At 39.7% G+C, this 25,403-nt stretch overlaps 4 protein-coding genes across 4 annotated transcripts in view; all 4 read right to left on the bottom strand.

The window, feature by feature from the left end:
* LOC122409393 (neural cell adhesion molecule 1-like) overlaps positions 1–8,603 on the bottom strand; it is a 47,362-nt gene extending 38,759 nt beyond the window's left edge. Inside the window, exon 1 of the mRNA XM_043416912.1 lies at positions 7,031–8,603. Within this exon, the coding sequence (XP_043272847.1) occupies positions 7,031–7,214 (184 nt within the window). The 5' untranslated portion in view covers positions 7,215–8,603. The remainder of the gene's footprint in view (positions 1–7,030) is intronic.
* Positions 8,604–14,586: 5,983 nt separating this feature from the next.
* On the bottom strand, positions 14,587–16,195 carry LOC122408967 (uncharacterized). Its single transcript, XM_043416114.1, has 4 exons — positions 16,051–16,195; positions 15,309–15,455; positions 15,002–15,160; positions 14,587–14,918 (listed from the first exon to the last, which is right to left on the bottom strand). Exons 1-4 carry the CDS (start codon positions 16,105–16,107, stop codon positions 14,772–14,774), a joined length of 510 nt encoding a protein of 169 aa, XP_043272049.1. The 5' UTR covers positions 16,108–16,195; the 3' UTR covers positions 14,587–14,771.
* Positions 16,196–17,037: 842 nt separating this feature from the next.
* On the bottom strand, positions 17,038–24,606 carry LOC122409086 (flagellar attachment zone protein 1-like). The gene is made up of 5 exons (XM_043416329.1): positions 20,058–24,606; positions 19,620–19,739; positions 19,285–19,532; positions 19,077–19,157; positions 17,038–17,739 (listed from the first exon to the last, which is right to left on the bottom strand). Exons 1-5 carry the CDS (start codon positions 24,604–24,606, stop codon positions 17,287–17,289), a joined length of 5,451 nt encoding a protein of 1,816 aa, XP_043272264.1. The 3' UTR covers positions 17,038–17,286.
* A 143-nt stretch (positions 24,607–24,749) lies between these two features.
* LOC122409085 (uncharacterized) lies at positions 24,750–25,349 on the bottom strand. Its single transcript, XM_043416328.1, has 2 exons — positions 25,085–25,349; positions 24,750–25,009 (listed from the first exon to the last, which is right to left on the bottom strand). Exons 1-2 carry the CDS (start codon positions 25,347–25,349, stop codon positions 24,750–24,752), a joined length of 525 nt encoding a protein of 174 aa, XP_043272263.1.
* Between the last annotated feature and the right edge of the window lie 54 nt (positions 25,350–25,403).

Below are 25,403 nucleotides of genomic sequence, written 5' to 3'. Positions count from 1 at the left end.
AGCCATGCACGCATGCTCAAGCGTGGCTCCAACGAACAACGTACCTCCGGAGAATTTATATAGGAATGTTCTGTGTGAATGGAGTGGCGTATTCCTACATAGGAATCACTGATTCAGCCGGACACTAGAGGAGTACGAGGGAGCGTGGTATCGAACGCACCATTGGTACATGAGATCTTTTGTGCATCGATGCTTGCTTGTGAAGTATAACTGAAGCGGAAACGATCGGATGAATCGGAAACGATGATATTCGGGATTGGTTATCAATGCTATTTCTATCAAAAGTTCCATCTACGAAGACTTCACTGTGCCGCAGTGAAGGAAAAATCAAAATAGCAAACAAAGCGGGTTTCTCTATGGGACACTTGATGCTGAAACTCCGTTGAAATCATTCGTGCTTCGAATGAGGTGCTTCGCTGTGTAAATTTGGTGTAAAAATATTTAAATTTTGGACTATTTTGAAGTGTGAGTTCATTTTTTTATCCAAAGTACGACAATTGGCTTATTGTCTGAGAGTAAGCTACATTATTCGTGCTGATAGATCATTTGGATCATATTACTATTACGAACGGAGACGTCGAAAAAGTAGCAAAAACGAGCTTAATTATTGAATGACACATTTCGAACGATTTTTTATATCGTTTGTCTATTTACACGCAGTTCTAATGTGCATATGACAATGCTCGTTCATTTATTAATTGGCACTTTTCGAGGTAGAAATTACGAATGGCAGGAAGTAACTTGACGTAACAAGCAAAAGGGTAAAGAGAAAAAATGAAAAATTCAACGCGTCGTTGTGTTTTTTTATTCGAAGGGACGATGACGTTAAAAGTATAGATCGCAAAGAAAAGCATCCCCTGAGAATTCCATTTGATATTGGATCCTCGTTGGAAAATTTTTCTGTTCCAGAGTGAACTTTCACCGGCTCGTTCCACGAGCAAAGTTGCGTATATCGAAGATGAAAATATTCGCTGGGGAATCATACATTCAACTGAGTAAAATTGTACCAATAGCTCGTCTACACACAGTGAGTTAAATTTATCCATTTTATCGAATATTCATTAAACTGCTGCTTGTGTATTGGGGATTGTCATGTGTACGTACGAGAAAAAAGGAATGCAGTATGCGAGGTTTACTCTGTGAAAAGATGTGTGCTTCCTCGAGCCCTATATTTTCAACTCCAGCCAATGGAAAATTTTCATTCCATTCAAGTACTCCGTAGTGGATATTTCCACTCGAGATATTTTCCTTTATTCTATTGACCCATTGAAATCGCCGGATCTCGCTTATCTCGCGTATTATTCGTTAGAGAAGAACTCCCCTATCGAAACTCTCCTCGCTTCAAAAACATATGCACAACGACGAGAATATTTTCGTTCTGCAATCAGAAATTTATTTTTCTTCATATTTGAAACCCTACATGAAAGATGCGTTGCTACTTCTTAACCACTAACTCAGTGAGCCTGAACGATTGGGCAGAATGTTATTTCTTTGTTGAAAAATAAGAGACTCGAGAAACGGCATTAGACCGATACACGGAAAAAGATTTTATTCGATTCATATTTTTCACATAGCGTGTCTTGAATACGTTCGTGATTTCGAATATCATATTCAACTACTTTAGAGACATCCGACATTTTCCAAGTTTTTTTTCATCAAACTGCAATAAAGATGGCCTTGGGTATGGAGAAATACTAATGCAACAATCCACTCAATTGTACAACATTCCTGATGTTTTCAACAATTGCATATCACGAGACGAAGTTCATCTAATGACTGATCCAACTCGTATTGATTGAGTAATTTCATGCAAGAAACAATTGGCAGACACAAACGAATTTATGAAGGAAAATCGATGGGAGCATTACAATAAAATCGAATGGAAAATCTACGGTTATTAAATTTGAGATTGCAGGAACCTCAACTCTAGATAAACAATTGAATATCGAAAAACGTATATACTATCCTTTCATAGAAGAAGAGTTGTCACGAAATCTCGAAGTGCGAGTTATTTTTGAAGTTGCTATATAGACGTACTTTGATTGGTTGTCGATGTTATGCTCAGAGTTCGTTCATGTGCGTATTTCAGATCGTAGAAAAAAGGAGGAAACAATTGCAACACATTCGATCGCGATCGTGTCAGATAAATTTATTTAGCGACATAAGAGTGAAGTGATGGAGTAATTTAGTAAGGGTGATCTTACGCAATTACTATTCGACCGTAGGTACCGTGATTTTTGCAATGAACTATTTCAAACAATAGCCCTGAGTAATATTTTTATTTAAAAAGCGTTAAAACAATTAAAGACAAGCGCGCGCTTGGGCGCGCGGTGACTCTAGTTTAGGTAAAATTTCGATGTAAATTGATTCATTTCTAGTTGAAAATCAGTCAGGAAATTGAATTGGACTGAATACGAACACGTAGGACTTCCACCCTACGTGCTCGGAGATCGTGTCCTTTTCACAGTGCTTTACATGTACGCCACTCGCTTTTCCATGCGGAAGCTCCATTGTTTTCGTTTAAAAATTCGGAAAAATCACTCTGACTGCAATTTTTTCGATTAGTGAAAAGTACATTCAACCACGAATACGTGTGAATGGTTTCAAATATAACTCGTTTTTTAATTTTTTATTCAAAATTACTAAATTTAATTTATTTATTAACTAAATTTTTTAATTTATTTATTCAAATTGATTCGAATGAATACATAAAAAACTTAAAACAGTGATTCTTTTTGTTGCATTAACTCGTTGAGTTTATCAAATACATATTAATTCTTCATGAAAGCGACCACAAACTTGAAAGCTATCTATCGACCCCTATAACTCCCTTCATTTAGCACACGAGCAATATTTTAACAACATTCCATTTGGCTGATCGTTAATCTATTACTGCATGAATAATTAATTAAGGGCGATTTTCTTGTCTCGATTGACTTGCTGGATGTTTTTGGCGTTTATGCAAATTATACGTTTACTAGGTAACAGGCTGACAAGCTATTGATCACAGTAATCTTCAACGAGTTAGTATTCATTCGTCGTTTGAATACTGAAATTAAATCAAAGAGGCAAATATAATTAAAAAGAAGAATGGCATCGATTTATTCAATGAAGTAAAAATTCCGATTTCGAAAATCATCACGTAAGTCAAATAGCATAAAGGAATTCCCGAAACGATGATTTTTGTCAGATTTCGAGAAAGTTTATAAAACGATCGAGGCGTTGAGCGAAGTGGAATATACAAAAGACCCGAAATCGCCCAGAGTCCTAAACGATTATTACAAAGGAACTGCGAAATTAAACACTGCAACACGAAGCATTTTGATAACAATGAGTGCCTAAAGCTGCAAGTGAAAACTTATAAATTGCTTGCGAGATTTCACACAATAACTGTAAAGCGTTCACTGCGAGAAAACCAAAATTCAAGAAGTGACTTCCTCGTGGTGAGTATTTGAACTTTCTATTGTTTTGAAAAAAGCAATTTTCAAGTCGCGGCTTATAATTTGTAATCATCGGTGCAACCATTGTGATAAACGACAGAAAACCGTGGTGCAGGTTTCGCCGTAGATTTCACCGTGGAACGAAAAATCCTCGTCAATTCAGTTTTAATTATTGCTTTGACGTACGAGAGATTGATAAATCGCGAAGCTTCAGACTCCCCTGACAGAGCACGTGTATCGTTCTGGAGAGGAAAAAGAAAATTGGATATTTCGTTCGGTCGTTCGTCGTGGTTTTCGACAGACAAGTATTTATTGTAATTTAATGTAAATCTAACGGTAGAATATTGTTGTGTTTGTGGATGTAGGAGAGGAGGGCAATTAAATGTTCTACTCCGCCGCTTTTGTAGCACGTAATTACGCAATATCGTTGTATAATTACCCAACATAAAATGTGTCCGGCCGAGACTCACCCACTACCACTGCATCGTTGAGCCAACGATTCAAAGCGCATACACCCCTGCATCGAACCCTTCCCCGTACCAGCGGACCGGGAAACCCATAAATTTGTGGCTTTACATTGCTATCCGTGTTTTCGTCGACTATCGCTCTCTCACACTTTTGTCAAATGTTCTCTCTCTCTCTCTCTCTTTTTTCGTTCCTGTCACTTTCACGCTCTCCGGGTCCCTCTCTCTTTCTCGTAATGGCATGCGCAGAGTTACATCCATAATCATCGTTTTTACCATTAATCGAACGAACGAGTCCGTAAACCGTTGTCATTGGGTACGCGCACCGTTCCATCACGACACGTCGACTTTATTTTCGAGTCTCTCGCCTGTTGACCAATGATATTCGACCGCGGAGAATGATACTGTGAAAAATTGAAAGCCGTACGAAGCGCGAACGCATTCATCGATAACTCGTTATTTTATTTAATTTTATCCGCCATGAATAATTATCACTGAGCATCGCCTCTTCACTTCGACACCGCGACTGCTCGTACCGAATGAAGTGAATTTTTTATCTCCCTTCGAGCGTCAAAACGTTCCATCAATTATTATATCTCGCAAATTCATTCCCATACTCTATTCAGTGATGTCTCTCATGCTGGAGAAAATTCGATCAAAAGGGGAGATTCTCATTTGATGAATTGCTAGATTTTTAAAAACGCCTGGATGCACCGTTTCCTATAAATAATACGTCGATGTAACTCCCATTGAGAATTGGGAGTATTGCGTTCCCAAAATTAATGTAGCAGAACGTAAATAGCGGAAGCAAGCCAACCAACATTAATGAAGATGTTTATTTTCGACGCACAGAATGAAACTCGACGCAAAATACGCCTGTGAATATTCTGCCGTGGCAAACACACGCGCTAAAATATTTTGCAACGCGAATCAACTTTGAAATATGCGAATTGTGATCAATTACGGCAATTTTGATGAGCCCGTCACGTCAATCGATGTATATTTACATAATGCGTCGATTAAACGAACGAGTTTGCCGAACGCTTCGTTAAACTCCCTTTCTCCTGCTTTCCATTCCCGATGGGAGAGTTGTGCACGCATCCCCGAATTTTCACCATAAAACAACTATTTATAGGTAAAATACTGCAGCATAGCCGACAAAGGGAAAGCCTCATCGTTATTAATCCACTTTGCCCTCCGAGAGCGACCCCAGGGCCGACTACCGATTCAGGTGTCCTCGTGATTAACGAGTACATTATTCGACTATCGTGTAAAATAAGAAACTCGCTCTAAGACGAATCTCTACGTTCCCTGGATATCAGGATGCCTGTCAACCTCTCCAAACTATGCTCCACTTTTGTTCGCTTCCATCAAACATTCGGAATTTCGGAAGAGATATCCAATATTCGTTGAGCTAAATAAGCTAGCAGGTCCTGGTAAGTTTCTGCATCAAATATTCAAAGCTACGTGATCGGTAAAGCATATTGTAAGCTTGTGCATTGACTCTCAGAGCTCTAATAATAGATTACACTACTATGCAGTAGTACAAACTGTGTTTGTCAGCCCTTGTCCACCGAGTGATTGAAATTCGATAAAACTTCCACTTTGCAGAAGTTTTTCCCTCCGGACACAAGCGAAACACGTAGTCGAATTGAAACATTGGAAATAGATGACATAAAACATTCGTAATTACACTATCTGTAATATTTTTGCATTGAACGAATAAATATGGAGAAAATCATAACTGAGAAGGAGGTCTGGCACGTAATAAAACTTGTAAATCCACAGAATGAATAATGAAAAAAATGAATTCATTCAACGAGATAGATTTATTGCGAAAAAAACTGCGTTGTATTTTTCATATCACAGAAATTTGAAAACTTTATTTTTTCTACTCTTCATAATGGAAATCATATAAACGGAAAAAAAATTCTTCAAACAAAAATCATTCAACCCGCAGGGATTCGGAACGGAGAATCGGTCATGCGATTCGCCCACTATTTTTTTATGATCAACTTTTGTTGTCGATTTCAAATAGAACTCCTAGGGAACCAAAACCAACCACACGACTTTTCATCTATTTTTTTTGGAATATCGAACAACGGCGAAAAAAAGAGCTCACTCGCCAATCGTTCGTAATTTCAATACCGTCAAGTCCTCTCTTTTTTCGAACGTTGAATTTCGTGAACCCAAAATAAATCACAGTGAATTCAATTATTTTATTATCCGGTAAAATGCGACCGAGGCCAAGTGGTTAATATCCAAATTCAATAGAAAAACTTGAATGTCAATTTACAAAGACATTTTGTCCAAGAGTCGTTGAGGAAGAAGTAGCTCAAAATCTAGACATTCACTTAGTGAATGGAATATAAAAATAAACCACAAGATTGTCCTGCGGATTCGCCACTAAAAGCTTGTAGATCGACTGTTGTCGATGTAATTCTGATGAGCATCAGGTCATAATGAGATTACGTATTCATAACATAAAATATGTATAATTTTCTCTGACCATGAAAACTTCTGTTCAACTCGTTAATTATCCGTATTCAATAATATCTTTTATATAACGCAACCACGTTTTCCTCGTTTTTCGAGCCTGCCGGCGCTACGGAAAGTAGGTGTTTTACCGACTGTTGGACTGGATTAGTGGCGGGGAGTACGTAAAACACCACTTTTAACTCCTAGGAGTTAAAATTTTTAACTGTTTTACGTAACTCCTAGGAGTTAAAAGTGGTGTTTTACGTACTCCCCGCCACTAATCCAGTCCAACAGTCGGTAAAACACCTACTTTCCGTACCGCCGGTACGCTTGAAAAAGCTCGGAAACGTCGTTTGGTTATATAAAGTATCGTGTGCATCTCGGAGGCAGGGTGGATCTTTTACGCCTCCTTGTTACACAATGTACTACTGTAATAAGATTATTGAAAATTTCAAAGTTATTTTTACAATCTTAATATTTTATTAAGAAGTTGGAAATAGACCAGTGGCAACACTACAACGAGGGGTGACGATCGTAACTTCATAATTTATTCACATAACATATACAGATGCACCGAGCCAAAAAGTCCAAAGACCGAAGTCAAGAGCTATAATCGCGACGGATGAAATAAAAATGCAAATAACTTACTCGGTTCGCTTTCATCCCGGAGAAATATTTCTGCTCGAGCGAGCGCAACGGCGCTCATCAGTAGCATCATCGTCATCATGTACACAGGTACGTTATTACCTCGGATCATTGTTCGCGCACGAAATTGCGTACCGTTCGATCGAGGGCGCCACCTTAAGCGGAGTTCGCGGTTAGCACGAAGCATCGGAAAAAATCGTCTCTGAACGATGCCGAGAGTTACGATCTCGTACGGGAACTGATCTTGCTAATATTTTCGATAAGTTGGGTGGACGATCCTAGCGATAGCGGAACGATGAGTGGCCAATTTCGACATTAAACGATCTTAGCCTCCGATGATTTCCAATCGGATATTCTGCCTCGTAAAACCCCCTGTTCTCGGTCAACGAGCTCACCACGATCGAGCTTCTTGCCAGTCAACGTTCATTAACACGGACACTGACACCCACGCACTTCGACGTATTCGTTTTAATGGGTACTTTACGTTCTCCGTTAGGTTCGTCGGCTAAAGTTATTCGCGCACTTCTCACAAGAATTCACAGATTTTAGCATCAGTTCCTCATAACGCGCTGATGTTACACAATCCCCTTCCCTATTACGAATGCCCGCCTGCTCGTTAACCGGGTTCACATACAGGCATAAAAGTGTAGGAATCCACATGTGTGAACAAACATCCGTGCACGTACACCAACGCGTGTCTATGCGTGAACGCATTAACACATATTCTTCCGGTTGAATCGAGTTCTCGAACTTTGAAAATTTATACCAGGTTGATGCAAAGTTGGAGAAGCAAACGTAAGGGGTTTAAAGCTCTTTGGGCCCATTCCGGAGTACCTGCCGGAAAAGCCATTTACATTGTATGGAAACTGATCTAGTATGTAGATTCGCTCGAGTCTGCCGTCTTCATCCTCTCCACTAGCATCTTCTCTGCTCTACTGTCAGAGTTTTATTTCCTTTCGTCTCTTTCTTCCCCTGCACCTCTGTCGCGCACTCTCTCTTCCTTATTCTATCGAGAGAAATCACTTCGTCGCACAGTTTAGCCTCGTTGGCGTATACCGATGATTCAATTTTCCTCGCGAAGAGTTCCCGAAGTGCGGTCACCGGGTCGAATCGATTTTTCTCGCGCACTCAAAGTTGTTTCACTCGCGAATGGTGGAAAAAAAAAATGTTAATTCGGTCATCCAAGCCCTCATCGAATCGGCTGTTTAGGATGAATTACAGTCAAGTCTTCGAAATAATCGTCCTCGATTCGTGGTCCATTGAATATCCTTGGGAATAACGAACATTCACAAGCCGGCTAACTTTTGACGCGGAGTACCACGGGCCTGACTTCTTTAATAGTACGAACTGGAGGGATGAATCGCTGAGTACTGGCAGTTGCAATGTGACTTTATCAAACACTTTGAAAAAATTGATTTACCATCCCGGACTATTTTTTTCTCGCACCCATCAAACTTTTATGCCAAAGTGTATGCAACGAAGTCGATTTGCCTTTTTCCCATGCCTACTTTCAGCCAACTTATTCCCTTGGGTTAGGTAAAGTCCCGAACGAAGGAAAAGGCGCGCTTACGGCTGCGTTGCGACAGGCCTACTGACAAGGGGTTCTCCAATTTCGGTCCTTGTCGGTTGTCCTCGTGCGCCGTCGCTGAGACAACCACCTCCACCACGACTCTTCCCTCCAACCACCCCCTTTGCTTTCGTTATAGCATTCTCCTACAGCTATTCATCCCTCGCGTACGCTGTTACGCCAAGTCTATAAAGCCTCTTCTCTCCTCTCCTCCTCCTCCTCCTCGTCTGCCCCTTTTTACTCTACACTAAACTATCCTCTGTGTACATAAACATCCTACACTCGCACGGAGTGAAATAATTCCGTTAAAATAGCGTATACCCCATTCTATTTCAACGACGTTTTCATATCACCGTCAAATTGGAACTTTTGCATGCGACTGAATGAAATATTCCTGGTGGCGTGATATGAACTGACGGGAATAACGGACTTCGATACTTTAATGGGTTGTGGAAACCGAATTTTTGTATCGTTATTGGAGCACATGCACCGGGATTACAATTCAATAATAATCAGGGGAATACAGTTCGATTTAAGAAAAATTTGATTACCTGAAATTCGTGGTTGTTCCTGCTGCTTGTTTCGCTTTCCTTGTTGAATGTTTTGGACGATTTTGCAATATGCAATGAAATTTCATTAACGAATTTCGTTTCTCATATTCACGTAGCACCAAATAACAAATGTCACAAGCACACCACATTCGAAAGTTTCACGAATTGCTCGACATTTTATGAAATCCATTAAATAAAGGGTTTTTCAACCGCATTGTCCACAGCCAGTCGGATCTTCATTACCCGTAGCGGAAATAGAATCTTTATGAGTTCAGGGCAGCAGGACGTCGCTGTTGAACGGGCAAATGCAGAGGACTTGTCGAGGGTCGGGGAAACTGGCGATTGTCGCGAGGTAAAAATAATAACAACAATAAAAATAACAACAAAAATGTGAGCCTTTATACATTGCTGGGCGAGAGAACGTTGCGGTGCGGCGCGCATCTCTTTCGCATTCACTACGCAGGGGAGAGAAAACTCGCCCGAGGTACCGCACATTTGCATATGAGGCATTCCGTGGTACTTCAACCGCACGATTTTTCGAGGTTGCCAAAACATTTCGCAAATAAATAAATTTATGTTATATTTTAGCTTCAACTATTCTACCGAGTTATAGCATTTTTTCGTATTTCCTATTACAACGACATTCCACTCATATTTATTGTTTTTAAGACATGAGCGAAAAAAATGTATTATTTATGGACGGAACATTTGAAATCATCGTTGAACGAACGTGGTAAACTCGTGGAAAAGTTGGGCTGCCCAAACACGAACAAAACACAAGGACGATCGAGATCGTACGTACGGAAAAGTCTTTTGGAAAATCTTCCCTTCTGAGTGACCCCTCAAACGAAAAAAAAATCACGTACGGATCTCATGAAATACTGTGCTGGTGGCGATCATTCGACAGAAGGAGTCATCAAATCCAATGAATGGCAAAATCAATCATCATGTTCTAAACTATCATTGGATCATAGAAATCTCCTCTGTAATATTTTAGGAATATTTTGAATGCTGCGGATCCGGTTTTGGTTTTGTAAAAAGTTTTGTGCATGTAAGCCTGATTCATTGAAAAAGGAGTGTCAGTCGCTCAGAAAAGTTTGTAGTTTTCGCTCTAAAATGTGTCACTCTCTTCACTGTTTAATACACTGAAAAATTATTCGTTCAAACACTCTTTTGAGACATGTTGCAAAACATCAAACTTCTAATAACACATTTCACATACTTATTTTCCTTACAAGATTAGCTTCACGATTACATGGCAATAAAAATGCACCCTTTTGTTTGGATTTGTGTATAATTTTTGACAGTTTAATGAGAGAGCATCGCTCGAGAAAAGAACAAACTAAGAAATAGTCATAGTACAATACGAAAACGGTAAATATACGAATGAGAAGAGAAAAAGAAGAGTGTATGACAGACGGAAAAGAAATGAGCGGGGTGCAAGAGGGCTGGATGAGGGATAGGCCGCAGGAAAAGTGGCAGACTACGGGTTCCTTTGTCTTACAATTTCATTCCTGGCCGACCGTGAAAACTCGCCTCCGTTGCCATTTGACGAACAAACAGCCCAGGACGAAGGAAGGGTCGGAAAGAAAGGAGTGAATGGAAGGAGAACAAGACGGAAAAGGGAAAAAGTATAGTGGAAATGGAAAGCGAAAGAAAACAAACAAGCAAACAAAAGAGCTGAGGGATGAAAGGAAAAAATCGTGCAATTTGATATAATTCAACAATAAAATCTCACTTTTCTACTATTAGCTCATCGCTTGTTTGTATATCCGCGGAAATTCAAATAGTATTATAACATCTTAATTAATACACTAGAAAAGCTGAGTATGAAAAATTTCATAAAAGCATAAAGGAAGCTTTGTAACGATGAACGTTACAATTTGCTTACGAACGACAAATGAAAATGAAGTTGTAATGACAGGCGACGTTTTCAACTCGCGAATATCAACCTGCGTACTTCGTAAACGTGTTTATTTATGTTCCCTGAGTCAAAACACTTCAGTCATGATTAATTTACTGTTGAAGTTCGCGTGAGTTCACTTCAGGTGTTCTTGAAGCAATATTCACAAAAAAAATGCCCAGGAACTCGTGAACTTCACAAAAGACAATTTGCATTCGAGTCTGCAGTTTATCGTAGCAAGCTTTTTGCCGGTGCGGTAAACGATGTTGGTAAAAGCTGAAAGCCATAACTGCCAGATTGATGGATCACTAGGCTGTGACGAGTTGTACTTGGCACGTCTTTCGTGATGATTGTTCGAAAAAAGTATAGTGAAACAAGTTAGTAAATCTTCTTTGATTTTAATCTTGAAATTTATCTGAGTATGAAAACCAAAAAAAAACTACTCACAAAAATGAGGGTCAAAATGAACAAAACAATACCTAGCCAGAGAAAAAAAAATACGTTTTCTAAAAAAAAACCGTTTCGAAAAGGTCCCTGAAAAACTGCATAAAACGACAAATTCGTGGCAGTGAATAATGAGATAATCGTTGACTAAACCATGTGGAGAGAAAGCATGCCGTCGCCAAATTTTGACAATCTTTTTCCGTAGTTTAAACAGAAGAAAAGAGCCCTGACAAGGATCGATGCGATGTCTTCAGGCTTGTAGCACAGCATATCGTTGATAGCAGTTCCATGGAGAACTACGCGGGACAAAACAAAAAGATGAGAAAACGATATGTTGAGGGCGACGTCCTTTCAAATAAATGTTCTCTCCAACGTACTTTTTTACCTATATATATTCTCGTATAAATCTTTCTCTGGAGTCGTTGCTTACAAGAGAAGGACAGTTAAAGACAGACGGATGGAAAGGAAGAGAGGAAGAGTGCGAAAAAGGGGCTGCATACTTGCTAGTTGTATGCTCGAAGCAGCACGCTCTCAGGTTTGTATTTCGGTGTGGCTTTGTTGGAAACGACGAATCTACGTACATTATGTACAAGCTAGGACAACATCGTCGACGTCAACGTCAACGATGGCAGTACAGTCGAGTGACGAGGAAGAAAGAAAGAGGGCCGAGGGGCGGGGGGGGGGGGGGGGGGAGAGGGGTTAGCATCAGCTTTTTCATTTTTCGTAGGTATATTTTTCATTTCATTTTTCTTTCCTCTTCCTCTTTTTCTATCTCTTTTCTCTTTCGTCTTTGTTCGTTTCAACCCGAGTTGTAAATGTTCACACACCCGGGAATTACAGCCAGAAAAATTACCCAAGTCCGTTAATAATGACGCGCCAAAGCTCTGGACCACACGCGAGACTGACAAGTGAGATAAAAGAAGTTTTGGGAAAAATAAGAGCACACGAAATAATAGCGAAAAGTGGCGGTCTAAAGTTCGTCGAAGAAAAGGCAGAAAAAACGTCGGAAAAAGACGAGCTGAAGGGTCGAGAGTTTACGCGGAATGGATGTTGTACTTCGAGCAACGAGTACATATGAAAAAGAAATATGTTTCGTCAAACATGCCTCGCGACGGAGACGTGCGTCAAATGAACAAAAAATCTTACTGTTTTACGATAAAGGTTAACAACATTTGTGAAACATTCTCGAACCCTTCGATACCTTTTTTTCTGGCGAAATGTATCGAGTGAGATCGTTTTTGTAGTTCAAGGTGGTTCATGCACGAAACGATTTTCTTAAGAAAGAAATTTTAAAGGGTTTGTCTTAATTATTGGTTATTGAAGTGAACATTTTCAAATATGAAAAAAAATACAGTGTTACAGGGACTATGCGTAAAAAGTCGTTTATCTTTCCATACGACGAATGAACGCTTCTTACGAAGTTTATGAAAAAGTATACAATAAAAATGAAGTATGTAATGAAAGTTTGGGGAAAAATTCGAGACGATTGTCTTACTAGTAATAAAGTTACATTACGTTAAAGATTGAACGAAATTGGTAATGATCGCTGGTATAACCTCACATTTGGTTATTTCGTCATTTTGTTTCTTCTTGATGCTCTTCTTCTTTTCTTGATCCGTTTCCCTTTGTGTTTTCCTTTTACGCTCTCCAATGCAATTTTTTACATGAAAAACTGTAGTATTTTCATCGGGGACGAATGAAATTTCAGGTTCAGTCAGTGATGGATCCCCGATTAATTAAGGGCTTGTAATTTCATTCGCCAGAAGATAAGTTGAAAATTTTTTTTTTTATATAATTTTGAATTAATAACTCTGACATTAATTTAAAGTGATTATATCTTTAATTAGGAAGTAAAAAATCGATCCAATTTATACACCCATAAAATACGATCCCCCGGCATGATCTACCTTAAGAGACTTCCATCGACTGAGGCAAAGACTATTCAAATGACAAAAGGAAAACCTCAAAGGTGAGGTTGCCCAATATCGTGTTCTGATTTGAGAAGCTTTCACCATTTGAGAAGCATTTTTTCAAACTTGGCATCAGCAAGCTTAAAAAGCTACGGTCGCAAGTTGAATCCGTTGAGAATTTTCTGTGCACTTTAAAAATCTTTGCGTTTCGTCTCGCGTTTGTAGAACAAAGATATTTCGGAATTGCGTAATAATTGTGATGTCGGATGAAAAAAAAATCTGATTGAATGTAATGATTCAAAACGAATCCATCATACGAGTTATCCTCCCCTTAAAGAAAACAAAATATTAACTTTCTGCTGAAGAAATGATTGGCAATTGTGACTCGAAGGCATTAATCATTCTCCATAATTGTTTATATTTGAATCATCACAGTGCTGCTTGTCGTCGAAAACTAATGAAAAAAGAAAATGTAAATACCACTTTTGACACACATGCCCCATTATTCATTCTTTAGCGTGTTCCCGCGATCGTTTATTTTATCAAGCCTTTTATTTATACAGAGCGGGGACGCTTTTTGATACGATATACTATTCACGTTTTTCCTCGCTTAATCGAATCAGACGCTCGTCAAAACTGTGTTTCTGTTTTTTTCATTCCTTTCACAACTCATAAGGCCTTATTAGATGTCTAACCGCCGCCGCCGCCGCCGCCCCCCCCCCCCCCCCCCCACCTCCTATACCTCCTTCGCCACTCGAGTTTGCCGTAGCCAAAAATCGCACCCTCTTTATACCCCTATATACGCTTGTTATACATATACCCGGAGAGAAAATCGTTACCTTCACTGCGGTCGTTCGCGGGCCAACACATAAATCTACCCTCTTGATATCTATAGCAGAACCCGCTCTCTGTACAGTGTACATAGACTTCGGTATAAGCCAAAGACGTTGGAGCTCATGGTATTCGGGATTTAAAGGTTTCGCAGCTATTTAACGATCGGTAATGCACGCCCAGAAATCTGTCTTTCCGTAGTGCACGCCACGCCGTAAAACAACTTTCCGCACATGAAAATAATGATGAAATGGAGGCACAATTCGCTTTTTACGTATGAAAAATCTTATCGCTGACACAGCTACTGGCACGATCGAGGAAAGAATGAGAGTAAAATAAAGCTCAATAACCCATTTTCTGTGCCGTTTACCACAATGAGATTTTATTCGATAATAAGCTTAATAAGGAATAAGCGAGTGCCATTTGTATCGTTGCCGAAATCAAGTCCGTCAGGAAAGGAGGTTTTTATTGTTCGTTTCAAGTTACGCTTTGCATTACGTTTTCTTTAATATTTAATCATTGATTGAGAGTCAGCAGGTTACGTTTGTACGTCACAATAGACTTCAGCTGAGAGAATGCTCTCATCGCCAGCAGTGATTTCAAAGAGCGCCTGATATTTGTTGTTGGGAAAATCGTCCGGCAAATTTTCCATTGGTAAAGTGTAGCCCTCTTTATGGTAATTGCCCTGGTGAAAGGAATTGAATAAAATTTTCTTCAACCGCTACGATTCGAACTTGTCTACCTATGACAAAGCTTTTTTTTCCTTACCGGCTCCGGTGGACAATGTTCCTCCGAAAAACCCAGTACAGAAAAAAATGGACCCAGTATGATCGGCTCATCTTGAACTTCACAAATTGGCATCCTGACGTCCACGCCGGTAGGCAACGTGTACTTGCCCATTGACAATCCAGATATTTTGAAATGAGCCTGTCATCATACAAAAATTCCAAACAATCGTCATCGTATTTCCATTTTTTGAGTGGGCAAATAAACCGTTTTTAAGGAACATTTTCAGGACAATTGGTCACGGAGGAACGGAATAGATCCCATGACGACTTTTTCAAAAACAACTTACCTCAGTATCGTCTGGCAATTGTTTAATCACAGTAAGATTTGTACTGATTGTATTATCGATAACGTAACCGTCGGTATTGTCGACGTCGAAATATTCGGAGTCGACATCTTCCAATGAAATGTCCTCGATGTACACTCGAAGACCGCTCTAAAATCCATTGACATCGAATATCACTACTGATTCATTTTATAACTCCGGGAGCATCGGTAAACATAATTTTGGATTTAAAAAAAAACCGTGAACAGAATACAATACGGGGACAATTTGTAAATTGAAAGTAAAAAACGTTCTTTAGTGAACTCGAAGTGTTTGTGTTTCTCGAAAAGTGATGACGCATTCGTTAACGAAAAATTGAGGATTGAGGAATTCATGAGATACGCGAAGAGTATAAATTATTTAATGAAAAAAGTTTCGGAAACTACCATTTTTTTCAATCCAATTTTTTGAGTTATCTCCATCTTTACGTTTATTACATGAATTGCGAAGTTTTCAAAGTATCCACTGATCCGTGGAATTACTACGAAAATTTTGAATTCGAAAAAAACTCGTACGAAAGTAAAGAAAATCAAAATGTTCGTATCCATGATTACACACGAAGGCGGCACCAATTTGATAAAAAATATGCCCGAGAATCCATCACCAAATAACAAAACTTTGAAAATTTTTCGCAATATTCCAACAGCGCTAAAATTAATATCGCACAAGTCTAGCCAACGCCGATAAATGAATTAACCAAAATTACCACAATTCCAATTTTCGAAAATGCTCCAAAAATAAACGCAACAAATAAAACCGACATTGTAAAAAAAGGAGCTCACGGTGCTCTGGCGTTTTAAAGAGTCACGAATGCTCAATCGTTCAACTGATTATATTGTCTCGGTTGGGGATAAAATCTTTCTGCGATTGAACCAGGAAAAACGGCTTTACATGCAACCGATACAGCACATTTTTCTCGTTGCGTAATCATCCCGATGAATATACGACGAGAGGTGTCTGTGTCACGAAAGGAGAAAGAATGAAGTAGAATAACGTAAATACACATCTATCGGGCAATCTACTTCCGCTAGTATACCAAATATATATAAAAAAAAAAATCAACGAAAATATGCGAATAAAATAGCTGACTCTCGGTTTCCAGTGACAATAGTAACTCTCGAATGACACGGGATTGATCGTTTTATCGACAGAATTCATTTTATATATTTATATCATCATATAAATCAAACCTTCACTCACACATACGTGCAATATTTTATTCGAAATGGGATTGGCGTCGTTTCGAATGGATTCGTTTTATTTTTCACCCTTAATCCAATTACGCTAGGCATGGCCCGGTACAATGGAACCGGCTTTCAACAATTTATCGACCAATCAGATTGTCATTTGTAGCAAGAGCTCGAAAAATACGGCGTCGAAGGCAACAGTGATGTAATCACGTGCCCAGTCTTTCGTCAATAAACAATGTGTCATAAAAATGTATGTGTATACAGAAAGCTCTGTGTACGTAGGAATATGGATACGAGCAGGTATGTACGAGGATCTCTGATATGATCGAAATTAATCATGGACTCGTAGCAAACCCGGAAATCACGCTATTTAATCAGGGCTTGAGAAACAACAAAGGAAACAGAGAGAATTATAACAAATCTCACGATTTTCCGGAAACGATGTCGTTCATTAAAACTGTCCATACTTATAGATTATAAACGAGAATACTTTACAACTGTGAGACAATTTAATTTAATCATTTATTTCATACGCAAAAATACCTGGATTATTCGACGAATTAAACGAGTAACGGAAATCCTCCGTGTTTACGACGACGAAACATTTGCAATTTTTACTGAACTACACGTACACTGAATTTCATTATTTTACCTTTAGTTATGGAGTCAGCTTGATGGAGCTTGTTTCATACGAGCCTCGTGAGTTTCGAGCGGAATAAAATCGTCGGTTGTGTGACAATTTTTTTGATTTTTTATCGTTTGTGGCGAATTTCGTTGGGCAAGTTGTTGAAATCTTTCGGGACAATGGAATTCTCGAAATCTCCGCTACATTCGGCCTTGCAGTCGTTCAACCAACACGGCGAATCGTCCATTGTCAAATGTATGGCTAAATTTCGTTTTCTCTCCCGATTCATCTCTTCCGAGATTCTTATCAATTGCGCCTGCTCTTGACGCAAACTCTGTCTCATCACGTGAACCTTTTTCGCAGCATCAGCCTCTTTTTCCGCTATCTCCTTCTGCAGCGCTGCTATCCGCTTGTTCAAAATATCGTAATTCTCCTTCAATGGATCTTGTATTCTTACTCGAGCACCTTTAGACACATCGTTTTCACGTGTCGACGGCAAAACATCGTCATCTCGCATCATTCCCGAAGTCAACGAACATATTCGGTCGTGAAGCTCTGCCAGTTGTGTCAACGTCAGTGACTGAAAAGGCCAAAGTTTTTTCTCTCGTTAATAAAGAATTTCAGGTTTGAAAATCAACCAATAAAAACTAATCGTCGCTTACACCCTTACAAAAGTGATGAGATCTTATAAAATTAAGGGCTTATATTCACTTGTGATGGGCGGCAAAATCGAAAATTTTTTTACTAGATATTCAAGTACAACGTCGGAAGAATATTCTCACCAAATTTCATAAAGATCGGAGAATTAGAATCTCCTTTTTTGAAAAATACCTTTGCGGTGGACACGATTACTAAAAAACTATTAATCCGATAAATACCAAATTTATACCGCTCATTTATTGCAATGAAATAGGTAGGCTGTGGACGAAGAATTTCGTATTTGTTTGGAGAAAACAAAATTGTAACAAAAAAACCGAAAATTTAGCACCTAAAAAAAATATTTTTTCATTAAAACTGTTGTCATTTTTTTTTTAATCAAAATTTTTACAAATCCTTCGTCCAGGTCCAAGCTATTATTATAATAAATAAGTGGTATAAATTTGGTATGGATCGGATTAATAGTTTTTTAGTTATTATGTCCACAGCAACTGGTGCTCAAAGAAAGGTGCTTCTGGTATACAGCTGGAGTTGCGCCATTTTCAGATTTTTTGATGAAAAAAATTGTACAAGTACATGAACGTATGTACTAATGAATGTCGTTCACAGTTTTTCAATAAACATTTATTTTCTTGTCGAAAAAAAAAAACAAGAAAAATCACGTTGTTTCGCCCGCTGCAAGTGCACATAAGGCCTTAATACACGACAATGAAAAGCAAATTATCGATCGAAAAAATGAAATTATCCTGGTACAGAATTTTGAAGTATTCCTCTATTTTTTTTGTAGATCTTTGTTTGAAATTATTTGACTATAAATTATTTAGTTTTTCGATTAGAAATGAATTGTTGTATCAAGAATACATTAATGGTAAGAGGATCATTGTCGACGATATTTTTATCTGTGTGAGCTCGTATAATGATTATTTCACCGCTAATCTGGTCTCATGTCAGTGCACTCAAAACGATTGGCTTTTAAGTAAATGAATAGAAAATCACAAAATTCTGCCATGTCAGATTCACGTTAATTTATCCAATTTGAAATAATGCACTCCATAACGTCAGAATGACTGAGTTTCTTATAAAATTGCGTCGAATGGATGAAAGAAAAATTGTTCAGAATGAAAGAAATTGATTAAACTAAAAAAGAATTTATTTGACTTCGATTCTCTTCGATTGAAATGAATTCTCTTTGAACGGAATAAATCCACTTTTCTCGTGCACATAGCCCTCGGCGACAGCAAAAAAAGAAAGAAAACTCACTCTCAGCCATGACTCAGCGTCGAAAGCGTCGCCCATTTGCTCGGGAAATTCTTGAACTTTGCGATCTTCGACCCCGAAATCCTACAAGAAAAATTTTCCATACGACCCTCAGTCCTCCGTTTGACCAAAAGTTTTATTATTTCGCTCAGAGAGTTATGCGAATAAAAGAAAAAGGGTGAACAGACAGGAGATAGAAGAAAAGACTCGCCTGCAGCATTTTTTTCATTCCATCGTTATCCTTACTGCGATCGTTGAGTCTGCCGCCGATCTTTTGTATCTCGAGCTCAATACTGTAAATATTCTCTGAAAGTTCCCGAGACTTTAGCAGCGTTTGTACGACGACAGGCTCCGTAAAGCCGCTGATGTCCGGCTCGTCCTCGGGTTTGTGAGCCATGGAAGGAATCGTTGGAACTTTGCCACCGATATGATCGATGTACTTGCGGACGCGTGCCACACCTTCCAACATTTATTGTTCATTGGAGATTCTCTTCGCTGCGGTTTAGAGTATAAAAGTTTTAATAAAACCATTCGAATGAATCATACCATCGTTTTGTTGGCCAAGTTTTTTGGCAATCAATTCGTTTGATCGTATGTAATCGCCGCAGCTGTCAGGATTTATCATCGGAACGGCATCGTTTCGCTTTGCTTGAGCTTTCTCAGATTCTAGAACAAAAGTTTTGTAACATTCATCGCTCTGTCATTCGACTCGGAGTCTCTCCTCGCCCTCCTTCAGCTTCTCTGGCAAATGCGCTATTGGAACTTTCGGTCATTTATATTAAGCTTCGTCTACCAATTTTCTCGAAGTGTATATGCACTGTAAATGTCAATGGGGCCCACACAGTAAAGCGCGGGCGCAAAAGAGAGAGAGAGAGAGAGACAGAAACGATGCACTGAGAGAAAAAAATGAATCGATCCGTGCCTCAGCGTTAAGGAAGAAAGAAAAAGAAGCAACTTTAACTTTTTCCTGCACTTGTTTTTTACCTTTCGATCCTCCAACGGTATTTCTGAGCTCGGCGTTTTCGTTTTGATTTTCACGATCCTCCTTCTTCAATTTTTCGTTTTCTTTTTTGAGACGATTTAGCTCGTTTCTGATGGCGTCGATTTCAACGTCGGGAGTTTCCGAATGTCTTTTTTCTTCATTCGCGATGATACCTTCGAGTTTTTCTCGATCTTTTTTCAACAATTCAACATCCACACTCGATTTTTCCAACTCCTTCTTCAATCGATCCATTCCTTCCAAATCCGAACGCAATTTCCCGTTGTCGGCTTTTGAATTTTCGAGTTCACCAAGCATCCGATTATTCTCAGTTTTCAATCGGTTCGTTTCCTCCTCCAATTTTCCAATTTCGGCCTCCGAACTGTCGAGCTCGTTTCTCAGTGTACCCATTTCCTTATGACACTTGTCCAGCTCTCCTCGCAGTCCAGCAAGTGTGTCCTTCAAAGCAACGAGTTCAGCGGCCCCGGCGTCCTTTGATAATTTTTCGGTGGACAAATTTTTTCCGAGTCGCGTGATCTCGGCAACGAGATCGCCAACTTCGTTCTGTAAATTGTCCTTCTCACGTTGTAACGTATCGAGCTGATTTTCTCGAGCTTTCGCTTCATTCTCGGCAGCTTCGAGCGACTTTTTCAGAGCATCATTCTCCGTCCTCGCTGAACCGAGCTCACTCTCTTTCTTCGATAGTTCTGCTTCACAGTTGGCCAAGTCAGATCGCCACTTGTCCATTTCTTTTTTCAATTCACTCGACTCTTTCCTGGTCTCTTCATAATTAGCGCGCATTTTTTCCAACTCAGCCTTCAAAACTTCGAGCTCTCTTTTCAATTCTGTTACATTTTTTTCGAGTCCTTCTTTTACAAGTTTTTCTGACGCCAGCTCATCCCGTAATTTGACCATTTCAGCTCTGATACCTTCGAGATCTTTGATGAGTTTCGTTCTTTCTTCTTGCAAAGCCGTCAATTGACCCTCCAAAGAATTGACCTTCGTCTGGGAGACGTCCAATGCTTGTCGTTGCTTTTCCAATTCCGGCCTAAGCCTATCAAGCTCCTCTTTCACTTTCTTTGCTTCATCATTGGCCCTGGCTAGATTGGCTTTCAGAGTTTCCATCTCAGAAAGACATTGCTCACGATCAGTTTTCAGCTTAGCAACTTCTGCCTTAGATTCGCTGAGATTAGTTTTCAATACACTCTTCTCGTCATTGCACGATTGAATTTCACTTTTTTCCCGTTCATTAGCACTTTTCAGATCTTCAAGGTCTTTCTTCAACTTTGCATTCTCAGCTGCTAATGAATCAGCCCGGTTTTTTTCAGGTTTCAAACTCTCAATATCGGCTTTCAGTTGATCGTTTTGTCCTCGAAGAGCTGATAATTCATCGCGGAGTTTAGCGACTTCATTTTGGAGCGACGATTCTTTTTGCCTCGAGGTTTCGATGTCGCGTTTGAGACGCTCGTTTTCATCTCTGCCTTTGGCCAACTCGGCCTTCAAAGCATCGAGCTCGGCCGCCGATGCGTTGACGCGTTTCAGAGCATCGTCTTTTGCGGATTTCTCCGAATTTAGAGCATCGTTCAATTTTGATATTTCGTTTTTCAACTGTTCGATGGTACCGAAATTTTTAACCTTTTCATTCTCGTTTTTGGCTGTTTGAGCTTCGAGCTCTTTGACTCTCGTTGCTGCGTTTGCCAATTCATTCGTCAATTTTTGAACATCAGCTTTGCCTTTTTCAATTTCCATATTCATCTTACAATTTTCCATTTTCCAGTGCTCAACATCCTGTTCAAGTTTTGATGTCTCTCGTCGAAGTGTCTCGCTCTCTTTTCTCAGTGCTTCCAAATTCGAGTTGGTACGAGTCATGTCATTAACGACGTTGTCTTTTTCGTCGATCGAATCTGCGAGTTTTCGTTTCGTAGTCTGCAATTCAGTGGCGAGGCTTTCTTTCTCTTTGAGTAAATTTTCCTTTTCATTTTTAGATTCATCTAACTTTGCGAGCAGTCCTTTGAGTTCATTCTTCAAAGCAGAGAGTTCGGTCTCCGCTGCATTTCTCGTCGATTTCTCAGAATCCAAATCACCTTTAAGCGCATCAGATTGCGTTTTAAGTCCGTTCAAATCCTTGTTCAGTTGATCCTTTTCAGACTGTAACTGGTGAATTCGGGACTCGAGGGAAGCGATTTTTTTCGAAGCTTCTCCGAGCTCGCTCTTCGATTTTTCAACTTCCGTCATCATTCCACTTCGCTCGTGTTTCAAATCATCGATCTCGTGCTCCAAACGTTTGCGATCCTCTACTTGACCGTCACCAGCTGATTTCAGTCTTTCGTTCTCCACTTTATTGGCATCGTTTTCATTCTTCAGTTTCTCATTTCCCTCCACAAGCTTATCGACGTTATCCTTCAGACTCGAATTGTCCGCGATGAGCTTCTCCATGTCCGCCTTCATGTTGGATTTATCGTTCTTCATTCTATTCAATTCTTCTTTGGCACTGTCCAAGTTTGAGGTCAATTTAGCCACGTCAGATCGCAGACCGTCGTTAGCTGATTTCAAATTGTTCATTTCTGAGTTAAGATTATTATTTTCGGCATAAACTTGATCGAGCTTTTTCTTTGTTTCGTCTAAATCGTGAGCGAGCGAAGATATTTGTTCCTTTAATTGTACATTAGCGGAATTGATCCCCTGGAGATCGGCTTTCAAAGCTGCATTAACCTCCTCGAGTTTCACAGCCTCTTTCCCCAACGACTCGTTCTCCTCCTTGATTTTCACCAAATTGCCCTGAGTGTTTTCTAACTCCCCTCTAAGTTTACTCGCAGCCCTATTCAAGTCATTATTTTCTGATTCAAGTGCCTCGGAAGCAGACCTCAGTTTGGAGTTTTCTATTCGCAGAGTTTCAAGCTCGTTCTCAAGTTTCGATAAACCGTTCCTTAATTCAATGGATTCGGACTTCAAGGAATCGTTTTCAATGTTTTTACCATTTAGATTTGAGTTGAGGGAGGCATTATCTCGTCTTAAACTCTCCAATTCTTTTTCTACGTCCGCCTTCCTTTCCATATCTTTTTTCATATTTTCCAACTCTTGACGAAAGTTATTCCCCTCGTTTCTCAATCTATCATTTTCTTTCTCGAGCTCATCCAGCTTTGCGCTGAGGGAGCCATTTTTCTCTTTCATTTCCAACAGTTCCTTCATAGCATTGTCGTATTCACCTTGAATGCTGTCTTTTTTATCCTCAAGTTTGATAATATCGTCTCTCATTTTTTTCATCTCCTCCATCGAACTCTCTAGTTGACCTTTCGACGCGTTCAACTGACTCTTAAGTGCCGAATTTTCATCATTCACAGATTGTAATTGGCTCGCCAGATTATCCGCTCGTTCCTTCAAATTATTTTTGTTATCTTCCAATTTTTCATTTTCCATCTTTATCCCGCTCAGCTCTTTATCCGCCTTGTCATTTTTTAGCCTCGCATCATCTAAATCTTTTTTCAACCTGTCAAAGGCTCCGACGAGTGTGTCATTTTCAGCGCATACCTTATCAATCTCGAATTTAAGCTTATCGCTTTCGGCCTTCAGCTTTTCATTTTCCGCTGTCACTTTATCCATCTCCTCCTTCAAAGCCTTATTTTCGTTGCGTACATTTTTCGACGTTTCACTCAGTTCGCTCAAATCATTTTTGAGTTTATCATTATCTCCGACATTTTTATTCAATTCGTTTATTTGACTTTTCAGTCTTGCGACTTCGTCCTCGAGTTCGGTCACTTGAATATTTGAGTTTCTCGCTTCTTTTCTCGTAATACCCTCTTGATTTATAAGGGCGTCCAATCTTGCTTGCATGGCGCTCATTTTAGTTTTGTAATCTTCGATGTTTTTGTCCCGTTCTTCCAAAATTTTGATTATCTGGTCATTGCGATCAGACACGACGAGACGAACTTTGTGCAACTCATCCAGAAGTTGCGCCCGCTCAATCTCAAGGTCATAAAGCTTGGGCTTCATGGACTCGACGTTTTTCCGCAACTCTTCCATTCCCAACATTTCAAGGCTCGCTCGTCCAGCGCTTAGCAGCAATTCCTCAACCTTTCGATCACGCCTCATTAACTCCTCTTTGGCTTCGGTGACCTCGGCTAAAAGTGCTCTATGGCTGACCATCACTTTATCGAGATCCTTGGACAACCGTACCGCAGTTGTCGAGCGATCTTCAAGCTGAAGGCGCAAATCCTTTACGGTGGCTTCGCTTTCCAATAATTTTTTTTTCAAGTCAGAAATCAAAGCTTCATTCTCTCCAGTGGCAGTTGCCTCGAATCCCCTTGGTTCTCTTATACCATGTCGAAGAGCATTCAGCTCCGATTGCAAGCGTTCATTCTCTATTTTCAAATCGTTACAACTCGTTGACAAGTCCGACAACGTTTCGATCGATTTTTCCACCACCTTAGAGACTTGCTGATCAGCTTTTTGACCACCTTTCATAAGTTCCCGCAATTTTGCTCTAAGACGATTCAGCGCGGCACACGACGTGTCGTCTTCAGCTTCGGCCAGTTTTATTCGCAGCTGAGTCACCATCGCCTTTAATCTTTAAAAACATCATTACTAAAGATTTCGTTGGATTGCAGAACCTGCGTCATAGAAAAACAAACTTTTATAATCCGTGGCTAGTGCGAGCTTGAAAAAAATTCATCAAATTTTCCTCTAAGCGAAAATAATGTTTATCTTTGATTATTTAGACCGTGAACTAGCCAGTACTTTCTTTTGTCGTCAAAATATCGATCCTTCCACATTCTCATTTTATCTCTCAACATCTGTACACGTTCGCAAGAATCCTCTTCCAGATCTCGTTCAGCCACGATTTCCTCCAGCGCTTTAACTTTTTCCTCGAGAAGCTCGTTAATGCTTTGTAATCGGATGTTCTCTCCTCGGAAGTGAACGATCAGAGGATCGGTTTTAAGGCCTTCTTCGGTGTTGACACCTTAAGCAGACGAAGTGATGATATTTTAAACGAAACGGGGTTAGAAAGCCAAGGGAAATCATTCACATTCAATACCCAAAGATTGAAGAGTCTCTTTTAAGGACCTGCACTCGCTCTCTAATTGAAGACGTTCCATTCGCCATTTTTTCATTTGACACTTCATAATGGTGAGTTTACGAAGCGCAAACGAGAGGTCACGAATTTCCGATTCCTCGGAGTCGTCATCGTAGGGATTGTAGTCGCAGCAGCAGCACGGCTCGCTCGGAGGGTCGTCCACATCGCTCATGGCCGGTGAATCGCAACCACAAAGACAAAAAGATAAACTTTGATCACTCGCCATTATAGAAAATGGGTATAAATTATATTTTTTCGAAGATCGCACTAGCGGAGCTGA

Source organism: Venturia canescens, chromosome 4 (assembly GCF_019457755.1).
Source record: "Venturia canescens isolate UGA chromosome 4, ASM1945775v1, whole genome shotgun sequence".
Taxonomy (NCBI): domain Eukaryota; kingdom Metazoa; phylum Arthropoda; class Insecta; order Hymenoptera; family Ichneumonidae; genus Venturia; species Venturia canescens.
The sequence above is the reverse complement of the archived record's forward strand: the minus strand, read 5'-3'. Positions and strand labels throughout refer to the sequence as shown.